The 12,177-nt window shown below is 44.8% G+C and overlaps 1 protein-coding gene across 2 annotated transcripts in view; it reads left to right on the top strand.

The window, feature by feature from the left end:
* Positions 1–12,177, top strand: part of IL17RD (interleukin 17 receptor D) — a 71,992-nt gene that overhangs the window by 48,576 nt on the left and 11,239 nt on the right. The window contains exons 4-11 of one of the 2 annotated variants that reach the window (XM_019823191.2): positions 2,557–2,675; positions 3,173–3,293; positions 5,697–5,741; positions 5,834–5,985; positions 7,303–7,368; positions 9,371–9,425; positions 10,194–10,304; positions 11,121–11,284. In XM_019823191.2, the coding sequence (XP_019678750.1) occupies positions 2,557–2,675; positions 3,173–3,293; positions 5,697–5,741; positions 5,834–5,985; positions 7,303–7,368; positions 9,371–9,425; positions 10,194–10,304; positions 11,121–11,284 (833 nt within the window). Of the gene's footprint in view, positions 1–2,556; positions 2,676–3,172; positions 3,294–5,696; positions 5,742–5,833; positions 5,986–7,302; positions 7,369–9,370; positions 9,426–10,193; positions 10,305–11,099; positions 11,285–12,177 lie in introns of both variants that reach the window. The other variant, XM_019823182.3, reaches the window with a different exon arrangement.

The raw sequence follows: 12,177 nt of genomic DNA, 5'->3' as shown, positions 1-12,177 counted from the left end.
CATATGGGTTAAGAGCACCAGCTTAGAAGGGTGTCCAGCTTCAACTGAGGTCATGATCTCACGGTTCGTGGGTTTGAGCCCCACATCGGGTGCTGTGCTGACAGCTCAGAGCCTGGAGCCTGCTTTGGATTCTGTGTCTCCCTCTCTCTCTGCCTGTCCCCTGTTCACGCTCTGTCTCTGTCTCTCAAAAATAAACAAACGTTAAAAAAAAAAAAAGTGTACCAGCTTAGAGCCAGACACTCCTGGGTTTGAATCCCACATCTGCCATTTAATTCCTGTGTGATCCCGGATAAGTCATTCACTGTCTCTGTACCTATGTCCTCATTTGTAAAATGAGGACAATACCTTCCTCCCATGGATGCCAGAAGGATTAATGAGTTTTAAATGATGAGAAGGAGTAAATACGTCCCTTCATGGGAAGTTGCTCTGTAAAGTTGTTAAATGTGTAACTAAAAGGAATTCAGAGCGTTGTGATAAAGGCGTTAAGGTTTACATTTGCTTTTACCCCCACCTGCCAGACTTGGCATAGTGGTTTTTCACACTAACCTCTTAAAAATTAGAACTAGCGGGGCGCCTGGGTGGTGCAGTCAGTTAAGCGTCCGACTTCAGCCAGGTCACGATCTCGCGGTCCGTGAGTTCGAGCCCCGCGTCAGGCTCTGGGCTGATGGCTCGGAGCCTGGAGCCTGTTTCCGATTCTGTGTCTCCCTCTCTCTCTGCCCCTCCCCCGTTCATGCTCTGTCTCTCTCTGTCCCAAAAATAAATAAAAAACGTTGAAAAAAAATTAAAAAAAAAAATTAGAACTAGGGGCTCCTGGGTGGCTCAGTTGGTTAAGCATCTGACCCTTTTAAAAAAAAAAAAAATTTTAACATTTATTTATTTTGGAGGGGGGGGGGAGAGAGAGAGAGAGAACGGGGGAGGGGCAGAGAGAGAGGGAGACACAGAATAGGAAGCAAGCTTCAGGCTCTGAGCTGTCAGCACGTAAGGCTCGAACTCCCGAGCCGTGAGATCATGACCCAGGCCGAAGTCGGACCCTTAACTGACTGAGCCACCCCGGTGTCCCAAGCATTTGACTCTTGATTTTGGCTCAGATCATGATCTCACAGTTTGTGGGATCGAGCCTCGCGTCGGGCTCTGTGCTGACAACATGGATCCTGCTTGGGATTCTCTGTCTCTGTCTCTCTCTCTCTCTGCCCCGACTTGTGTTCTCCCTCTAAATAAATAAACTTGAAAAAACATTTAAAAAAATAAATAAAAATAAGGACTAGAACCACCTACTCCTACCTCAGCTGATGAATTTTATGAAACTGTGAGGTGTGCAGTCTTTAATTATATGAATCATCCAGCTTTTGTTAAACAGGAGTTCTAAGGACATGACATGAATTAAATCTTAGTTGCTGGTCAGAGACTGTGGCTCCTGTTGCATCTGAATCTTGGGCTGTGGGTCAGGTGGCTCTCACCCCCACAGGAAGCTTTAAACTTGAAATACAGTACAGCAGAGTCAGTGCCTGCACACTGTACCCCATGACCCCTGAAAATGTGAAGCTCTAATTGTAACTCCTTTGCCCTACTCACCATAAAATACGTGTTCTTCATCAAATAATTATAGGCTTAAAGAACCTTTTCGAAAAAGATTTCCCTGTCCTTTGCCATCGGTACTTTTTCCACCTGGTTAATTGCATCCTATGTCATTACTTCTGCCCCGGGAGGGGAAGGGTTGAAATTGTCTCCTTGTCTAGTGTTCAGAAAGAATGCGAAATCAATACCGTGCCAATTGAGGCCGGCTTTGGGGATCTCCAGCTGCAGCCGGACCGCTCCAGTCTCCAAATGACGAAGAGCACTGGTACTGGCTCTTGTGATCAGCGGAGCTTAATCCTCAGGTGGCGGGAGGCTGGGCCGGGCGTCTTTCAGTGGCACTGTGGGCGTCTCGGGGCCTCTGAGGGCTGTATGAAGAGCGCACACTGGGCAGCCCTTGGGTGTCTGCCTTTCAGGCATGATTAGAGCAAGAACTTTGTAAATCACATGGGCGTTCTGAGCTATTTAATCCCAAGCCTAGAAACCCCTTGGGTGTAGACACACACTTTGTTAGGAATTTTGTGCATTACTTGGATGAACCATGCCAGCAAAATATAGGACGAAAACTTAAAGCAGAAACATGGTTTACGGGAGTCCCTAGTCAGCATTGGGAATTACCATCAGCTGAATACACTCTGTCAGGACCTAGAAATTGTGTATTCCACTGTAGACTTTTAGGATCAGTTGTGACTTGAGTCTATATATTTGAACCCTAATGTCACAGAGGCAGTGGGCATTTGTGAAGTAGCTGGCTGGATTAGAGCTAATTAATTAGTAATGATGGGATGGAGACAATCACCTGGCCTGTACCAGAGGAATGCGGGGTATGTGGTTTTCCTTTCTGTAAGACTCAGATGTGCTAGCCAAAGTAAGAATTCCTTTACCTCCGTTGTGTAGGTGGAAAGGATGGTAATCTTGGAGGAAGGAAAGTGTGTTCAAAAGTAATTAGGTCGGCTTTTAATAAAAGCATTCTGCTCTGCTTAGGCATCGAATTCCTAAAAGGATTTCGAGTAATACTGGAGGAGCTGAAGTCAGAGGGAAGACGGTGCCAACAACTGATTCTAAAGGACCCAAAGCAGCTCAACAGTAGCTTCAAAAGAACTGTAAGTCACACGCGGGGAATGTGCCCCTGGAGACACGCCATTGTTCTGGGCGTCTGAATGGTCTATTGAATGTCTGTGAAACTGGAGAAGGAGGGGCTGTGGGGTCCACCCCTCCTGCCAAGGTGGGCGAGAAACAGCTCGGCAACACCCTGAGCCTGCTCCACACCCAGAGAAACCCTCCAGCACCTCTCGCTGGTAAACACACCTCTCAGGTTACATGTCCTGGAAGGTGGCTTTGTGCACTCAAGAGCACGCGGACTCCTCCCCACCAGCTTTGAGGTTCCGCGTTCACCACCTAGGGCTTCTTTGCCAGAGCACAGGCAGCATTGTCAGTCTTTATTTCGGTTAGGGATCCAAACCTAAACTTGGTCCAGAAAATAGCCCCTAGCTCTGGAGCGGTGTCTGGGTGACTATCAGAGAGGACTGAAGGTCCTGTATGTAGGTGGAGGGGTGGGTAATTTCTTCATGATATCATGTCTGTTTTTATTCCCTTTTAGGGAATGGAATCTCAACCTTTCCTGAATATGAAATTTGAAACGGATTACTTTGTGAAGATCGTCCCTTTTCCTTCCATTAAAAATGAAAGCAATTACCACCCTTTCTTCTTCAGAACCCGCGGTGAGTATGGCCTTTCTTGCCTGGTTCCCATGATGAGACTGCTCCTGATTCTAATGACTTTTTGGAGAAATATACCAAATACTGGTATGACACCAGCATTGTGAGGAGAAAAGCATCCAGGAAAAGTACCCAGAAAAGCAATTCTTAGAATTAGGATTTGGCCTAGGCAGTATTCACCTAATACTGCCTACGACACCCATTTCACGCTTGTTCAAGAGTAGATGTTGATGCTTGATTTCTTTTTTTTTCTTTTTTTTTTAAAGTGCTGTCAGACAGCCATATATTAAAACCATTTAGGAAAAAAGAAGAGCAGGAATAAACAGTAGAAGTTGATTTTTTGGGGTGAAGGGGAGAGCGTGAAATAATCCATCTTTTACCTGTCATCAGGAAGGTGGCTTCTGTGAGTGATTGCCTGTTTTCAGGATTACATTAAGAAAATTAAGCAACAACCCTGAGATTGCTTTTTTCTAGAAAGTTTGTTTTTTTAACCTTCACGTGTCAGGTCCTGTGCTTTTTTTTTTTTTTTTTTAATGTTTGTTTATTTTTGAAAGAGAGAGAGAAACAGAGCATGAGCAGGGGAGGGGCAGAGAGAGAGGGAGACACAGAATCCAAAGCAGGCTCCAGGTTCTGAGCTGTCAGCACAGAGCCTGACACGGCACTTGAACTCATAAACCTCATGAGATCATGACCTGAGTTGAAGTTGGATACTTAACCAACTGAGCCACCCAGGGCACCCCTAAATGCTTTCTAAACACTGACTCAGTTTACCCCCATTCCAACCCTTCAAGAATTTAATCCTCTCATGTCCACTTATTACATGTGCAGTGATACATCCAGAGATTAAAGAGCCTGGTGGGAGCTGGGATTTGAACCCAGAAGTCTGACTCTGGAGTCCACACTCTCCAGCCAACCATGCTGACCAGCCAACCCTTTTCCGTCTGTTCTGTGCACGGTGCGGTGTGTCTTTCTTCAGCCTGAATCGCTGCTTTCAAATTTGGTGCCGAGGCATCCTGAAACCTGCAGCCATTCCCTCTTGCCTTCCCGTCCAGTCTTTCTGTCCGGCATACCAGACCCCTGATGGTCAGCTGTCAGGCCAACTCAACAGCCCTTCCTATGTGGCCCAGGTGCCGTCCTCCTCCTCTGTGATGTTTTTGTTCTCGGCTGCAGCATTCACACTCTGGTTGTTTTCTTTTTGCCTTTCTTTTCTTTTCTTTTTTAAACTGTGTTTCCTGTGCAGCACAATTATTTTATAACAGTTTGGTCTCATTTTCTTAATTAAAATATGATTCCATAGGGCAAAGACTATGTGCATTTTACATCTCAGTGCCTTACACAGAACCAGTTAGAGGATTCAAATATGTTTAAGAAAAGCTTGCCTTAATCAGAACTAGCATAATTTAAGATAAAGTCTTCCCATCAGAATCATTGTGTCTATCTGGGGGTGAGGCAGAGGCGGGAGATGTGTTTATCACCATTTCCGTGCCCTGTGATCGTGATGCTGCCTTTGATTTTCTTGGCAGTATGTGGACATTTTCCAGAAGGTTCTCCCTGGGTTAGCAACATGGCATATTGGACTAGCTGTTTGGCCCCTCTCGTGTTTTTATCACATTTAAGTCCTGTTTCAAAACTCTACAGCCTAGTTTTCAGTGCTGGTGCCACTGTTTAGTAGATGCCTGCATGCCATTTTTAGACTCCATCAAAAGGATTTTAAAATGTTTATTTATTTATATATTTATTTTTGAGAGAGAGAGAGTGTGTGTGTGTGTGCATGTGCATGAGTGGGGGAGGGACAGGGGGAGAGAGAGAGACAGAGAGAGATACAGAATCTGAAGCAAGCTCCACGCTGTCAGCACAGAGCCTGACTCGGGGCTCGAACTCACGAACCCTGAGATCATGACCTGAGCTGAAATCAGACATTTAACTGACCGAGCCACCCAGACACCCCCAAAAGGATTTTAAAATAGAATGCTGGCAAATGTGGAAACAACCCAAGGCAGTTACTAGGATCACTCCAAAGTTCTCTTGCGCCTAAGCACCTGTGCAGTGGAGCAGGGCTGGCGTCACTTCTGTTTACAGCTGAAACAGAGCCTCCATGTGGCCGTGGGCTGAACACAGTCCCACTGGCCTTGAAACTATGTAATGCTTGACAAGCTTTAAAAGGTTGGGTGACTTTACACTGTTTCCATTTATTTGGCACAAAATGAACTGCATTAATATTTTTATATTGTACAATTTAAATTTTCATGAGATATAACTGCACTGTACCGGAAATCATTGCCCAATTGATCTATTTTATACTTTGACCAGCAGTACCCAGCTCCATATATTTACATCTTATTGAATTATTGCATGAGGAAAATGTCAGACTGTACTATAACTAAAAATACACATCTTTCTTAATAGCCTGCGACCTACTGCTACAGCCGGACAACCTGGCCTGTAAACCCTGTGAGTATAGCCGTTCCTATCCATCAAGTCTTTCCAGCACAGTGGTGTCGGGGTGGCCTCTGGGTGCTCATCCGGGTCCTTCCTCCTCCCAGTCTGGAAGCCTCGGAACCTGAACATCACCCAGCACGGTTTGGACATGCAGGTGTCCTTCGACCACGCACCACACACCTTTGGCTTCCGTTTCTTCTATCTTCATTATAAGCTCAAGCATGAAGGGCCCTTCAAGCGAAAGACCTGTAAACAGGTGAGCTGCTATGTGTACATTAAGGAATACTACATGTTTTAAATTTTTTTTAATGTTTATTTTTGAGAGAGAAACAGAGCATGAGTGGGGGAGGGGCAGAAAGAGAGAGAGAGAGAGATGCAGAATCTGAAGCAGGTTCCAGGCTCTGAGCTGTCAGCACAGAGCCTGACACAGGGCTCGAACTCACGAACCGTGAGATTATGACCCGAGCCGAACTCAGGCACTTAACCGACTGAGCCACCCAGGTGTCCCTGGAATAGTACATGTTTTAAAGTGACCCCTGGGTCCCTGGAATCTGGGTGGTTCAACATGAACATTAGGCTTTGACTCTCAGCAGTTGGTAGATATTCCAGCATAGTCTCAGGGATATCCTCACTCCCCAGTTACCTACACCCCAGCTATCCCCGTGGTGATGTAGCCTGGGAAAGGTATTACCAAGGAGCCAAAAGAATGAAGTATTTCTAGTTCCTTCTGCTACATTTTAAACATTAATTGGGCGCTCACTGTGTGCCAGTCACCGTGCTTTATGCTCACTGAATCGTTACAACTCTATGCAACAGAGGCTGCTGTCACCCCACTTTACAGATGGGCAACCTGAGGCTCAGGTGGTCACCTAGCTTGCTCAAGGTCGCACAGCTAGTCAGTGGAAATGCCACATCTAGGAGTCAAACCACTAGGATTTTAGGGGCCTACTGATTTTACACATAGGCCAAAGTCAAGTAGAAGCTCAGCAGCCAAGTTCTTAAACTGAGGGTGGCCAGCAAGAGGGGAAGATGTCTGGTGCAAGTGCACAGGACTGCTAGATTGCCTCTAGCGAGCACCAGGAGAGGGTTTGGGTCAGGGTAGCAGAACTTAGTGCCTTCCTGGACGTGCTCCTATATTGTTGAGTTTTGTTTTCCTGTGGGCTCTCATCTGTGTCATTGATCTTCCTTGACCTTCTGCTCGAGTTAAAATTACAGCACATAAAACATGCACAAACATGGGCGGGTAATTTCTTTCCTCACCCTTTCAATAAGTCAAGGGTATTCTAACTAGTTTCTTTGTCTTCAGATGAAATATGCCTGCTGAGGGCATCACCAGCTAAGTTTAGACTATGGGGGTGGGGGGTTGGTCCTGGGCTCTCCCGGGCCTTTTTATCAAAGTGAAGTTCAGATAACATGTAGCAGATACACATGGTTGCTTTCTGCCCTAACCAAAGTGTTCTGAACATGGTTAAGACTGGTGGCAAGTCTCCTTCAGCTCTAGGGGGAAAAGAGCAGTCCAGATGACCTTTATCCAAGAAGTGAGTTTTAAAAGTGTTGTTTTGTTTCTTTGCAGGAGCAAAATACAGAGACAACCAGCTGCCTCCTTCAAAATGTTTCTCCTGGGGATTATATAATTGAGGTACGTATAACTCAAGAAAGCCCTATTATTAATTCTACAGAATGAATCTAGTTCATGTAGAATTCCCACTGTTTAAAACACTAAAATTTCGGGGCGCCTGGGTGGCGCAGTCGGTTAAGCATCCGACTTCAGCCAGGTCACGATCTCGCGGTCCGTGAGTTCGAGCCCCGCGTCAGGCTCTGGGCTGATGGCTCAGAGCCTGGAGCCTGTTTCCGATTCTGTGTCTCCCTCTCTCTCTGCCCCTCCCCCGTTCATGCTCTGTCTCTGTCTGTCCCAAAAATAAATAAACGTTGAAAAAAAAAATTTAAAAAAAAACACTAAAATTTCAAGCCATTGAGGGTGTGTACAATTATATTTTTACATGGTCCTTAACATGCTTTTTAAAAAGTTTATATGTAATCAATCTTTGATTTTTCTCATTCATTATTTCAAATATTTCATATAAATATTTTCATGAAACCATATAGTCCATGATTTAGAATTTTTAGACAGTATTCCTTTGTAGGGGAGGAAGAAACCTCCTTCTTTCCTCCCTGGGCTCTTCTAGCTGTTTTAGGAATTAAATTGACATGAGACAGATTATGGGGAGAAAAAACCAGAGTCTTACTGAGTGGGCACAGAAGCCCAATAATGAAATTGAGACCCAAAGAAATGACAAAGGCAGGTGTAGTTTTTATACTTTTTAAGCAAAGAGATACCAAATTAGTGAGGAGTTGACAGGATAAAGAAAATAGATGTTTGGGAGCTTTACTTAATAAGGAATTCTAAGTGGAATTTAGGCTGGGGTAATAAATTAGAAAAAAAATAACAAGGTTTGTTTCTACAGCTTTCTCGACTTTCAAGTCCCCATCTCAGACCAGAAGGACGTCGTTTTTACTTGTTCGTATAGTGAGAGTATTTGTTATATGGGAGATCTGTTTCCTGCTTTCAGGGGGACAGAAGGGAGGGTCTGAGTGTCCTTGCTTGTTCCCCAAGTAACTTCATTTCAAAGTATTTATCAATAGGCCATTGTGATACCTACAGGGACAACCTGCCCTGGGCCCCTACATCTTCATACTACAAAAATATGTTTTTAAAAATTTAGATTTAAAAATTATTTAGTGGGACGCCTGGGTGACTCATTTGGTTGAGCGTCTGACTCTTGGTTTTGGCTCAGATCATGATGTCACAGTCCTGGCATTGAGCTCTGCACTGATAGTGTGTGGAGCCTGCTTGGGATTCTCTCTCTCTCTCTCTCTCTCTCTCTCTCTCTCTCTCTCTCTCTCCCTCTCCCCCCTCTCCCACTCACACGCTTGCTCTTTCTCTCAAATAAAAATAAAAAAATAAAAACTTTTAGTAATAAAACAGCAAAAGTGCTGTCCATTATATCTGCCTATCCCTCTCTAGGTTTCTGCTGACATTTTCTGTATTAATATATATGAAGTTCTAAACACCACAGAAAAAAGCATGCAAGGGATATATATTTTTCTTCTTTATTTTAGATTACTTTTTTAGTATCAAACATACTACAAAAAATAGGAGTCAAACAAAAATAGAAAAAAAGAAAAATAGGAAATGAAATTAAAAATTTGCCCATAGCCCCACTATTCAGAGAAACCAACATGTTTCAACATTTTAGGAGAAACACTGGTTGTATGACTTGGTAGCAGTATGTGGTTTTAAGAGGGTTTTAAACCCTCTTAAAGCATTAATGGGGGCCTCATAAAATTAGTGGTAGGATGCCGTTGTAATTGAAGATTGTTAGAATGTGGAACTCACCAGCTGATTCATCGATGAGTGAACCATGTTTGATTCATGAAAGGAAAGGTGATGAGGTTGAGGGTTTTGAGTTGGTAAAGCAGAGATGGATCTGATGTAATGTCTAGTCCTGGCTCATTCGTGATCATAGACAGCAGCTCTCCTTCCTCCTACCCCCCACTGTCCACATATGGAAACATGGACGGAATCTGTTGAGATGTTATCACTTTTATAAAATAATGATACAGCATCCTCTGTTTTGTAGCTGGTGGATGACACTAATACAACAAGAAAAGTGATGCATTATGCCTTAAAGCCAGGTATGATTTTTTTTTTTAATTTTCTGTGTGAAATGTTGGCACAGGACTACAGCAGACCATGCTATTTGATAACATTCTATACTTCATGTTTTACAAAATCAAAACACAGCATTTGAGCTCCTGTCTTTTAAAAAGATGTTCCATCAGAGGTGCCTGGGTGTCCCAGTCGGTTAAGCATCTGACTCTTGATTTCAGCTCCGGTCATGATCTTGGATCACCTGGCTCAGGTCATGATCTCACAGTTTGTGAGATTGAGCCCCACATCCCCCCAAGTCAGACTGCACTGACAGTGCAAAGCCTGCTGGGGATTCTCTCTGTCTGCCCCTCCCCCTCTCACATGTGTGTGCACACTCTCTCTCAGAATAAACTTAAAAACAATAAAAAGAAAAGCTATCCCATCAAAGCTGACTTTCCTTCCATCCTAATGTCAGTGTCTGGAAAACTGACCCCAGTGTGTTTGGTGTGTATTTGTGTGTAGCTGGGACTAAATAGTCACTTGTCCTCGGAAGAAAAGTGGTGGGAGGTGAGGTTTCCTTGGGCAGAATTCCCACTCATAGGTATTTACTGTTGAGCAACTCTAACTGTGGTATTGTATCCTATAACCCTTTAAAAGAAATCCTTTTATAATCACCAGACCAGTACTAGAGAAATGTGGTCAAGAGGTTCTAGAATCTGTTATGCAGCTTGTGTTTAAAAAGGTAGGGGGGAGATTTCCCTTTGACCTTGTGCTGCTTAAGTTTCAAGCCTCTTGTCTTTGAAATTTCCCAGCACATTCCCCGTGGGCGGGGCCCATTAGGGCTGTTGCCATCACCGTGCCTCTGGTTGTCATCTCCGCATTTGCCACCCTCTTCACCGTGATGTGCCGCAAGAAGCAACAAGGTATCTCTCTGTGTGGTGTGTTCCCCCCAGGTTGGCAGGACCACGGCCAACAGAGGGAGCCTGGGAGCCCTTGGTCCCACCCAGAGTGGGCATCTGGGAAGCCACATAGCTCCTGTAGTTCCTGGCATTAAAATGCTTGATTTTTAACCTCAGGAGCCATGAACACGAAGCTGTAATTCTGTTCTCAAATTTAAGGTAGTAAATTCAAGAACATAAAGGAAGTTTAAAGGTGTAAGGGCAGAGGTAGGGCGTGATCACTTATAAAAGTCAGGTGTTGGGAAGGAACTTCCTGGGGGAGCTTGGAAATGTTTCATACCTTGATCTGAGTGGTGGTTGCACAGGTATATATTTAGTTAAAAGTCTGTTGAGATGTACTCTTAAGAGTTATATACTTTATAAGTTATACCTCAGTAAAAGGGTTTTCTTTTCTCCCGCCCACCCCTTTTGTTTAAGAAGCTCAGCTGTCAGTGCTTAATTGGTCTGGTAGTTAACACCTGGAGCACCAGCTGCTTCTGGGTGCTCTCTGCTGGCCAGGGTGGTCCCTGCAGTTTTCCCAGCCTACTTGAGGTCAGTGTCAGGCGAACAACAAATCTTGGCCATTTGTTGCTCCACTGGAGAAATCGGCTGTCCCATTCCCGGTGGTGTCCCCAGGGGCTGGGGGCGGGGGCCGCTGGGCACATGCTCAGGCAGACATGTCAACTGTTGTTTCTTGAAGATGGCATTAGGTCCTGAGTCTCAGGGAACAGGACAAAGCATTGCTCATAGGCATCAACCTTATCTTCTTTTCCAATTTAGAAAATATATATTCACATTTAGATGAAGAGAGTTCTGAGTCCTCCTCGTACACCACGGCACTCCCCAGAGAGAGGCTCTGGCCTCGGCCGAAGGTTTTCCTCTGCTATTCCAGTAAAGATGGCCAGAATCACATGAACGTTGTCCGGTGTTTTGCCTACTTCCTCCAGGACTTCTGCGGCTGTGAGGTGAGGAGTCTGAAGTCTCTTCTGTTCCCCTGGGCAGGACACATGCTCCCATGCTCCTCACCACCTCCCTGCCTCCTTTGGTGACTCTTGCCTTCCACCAGGGGCTGGCTTCCAAATCGGGGTCAGCCTCACACTTCTTCAGTGTGTCCTACCCATCGCCAGCACTAAATGTTTCCTAATGCTTAGTCCTAACCCTGAAACACTCCTGCTCAAAAGCCTTTAGTGGTACCTACCTGGAAGGAAGTTTTATAAACATCAAAAAGACCATGCAGTTGCATGGAGGGAAGCAGCATGTGCCCTGGAAACATGCAACGGGAGTGTTGGGGGGTGGTCACTCACAATATCCTGGTGAGCTTTGAAAGGTCTAAGAGAACATGAAAAATAAAGCATTGGGTTTAGACAGCTCTTTGGAGAAGTTTTGCTAAGAAAGAACAATAATTTGTGAAGTACTCAAATGGTCCACTAAGGTTTCTTGCCTATTCTTTTGAATTAAGCTCTAAATATGTAGCTTTTCTATAATGTCATAGTGCTAATTTTAGAGTGAAGTTTGAAGCTCTCATGGAAGGCACACTCTGTTTCTTGCCAATGCAAGAATTGTACAGTAATTGTGTAATTGAAGTTGTTTGTGCTTTGATACTCTGCCTCCTGGTAGGTTTTAGTCTTTTCATGTAGCGAGGCTGCCCCCTAGTGTCAGGAACACCTATTTACAAGGCTGACACATGAAGCTACAGAGATGGGCCGATTGGCCTGTGTACTAAAAAAGCAATTACAGGGGCGCCTGGGTGGCGCAGTCGGTTAAGCGTCCGACTTCAGCCAGGTCACGATCTCGCGGTCCGTGAGTTCGAGCCCCGCGTCAGGCTCTGGGCTGATGGCTTGGAGCCTGTTTCCGATTC

The sequence above is a fragment of the Felis catus genome, chromosome A2, assembly GCF_018350175.1.
Source record: "Felis catus isolate Fca126 chromosome A2, F.catus_Fca126_mat1.0, whole genome shotgun sequence".
Classification (NCBI taxonomy): Eukaryota; Metazoa; Chordata; class Mammalia; order Carnivora; family Felidae; genus Felis; species Felis catus.
Note: the sequence above shows the minus strand (reverse complement) of the source record. Positions and strands in the feature narration are given on the sequence as shown.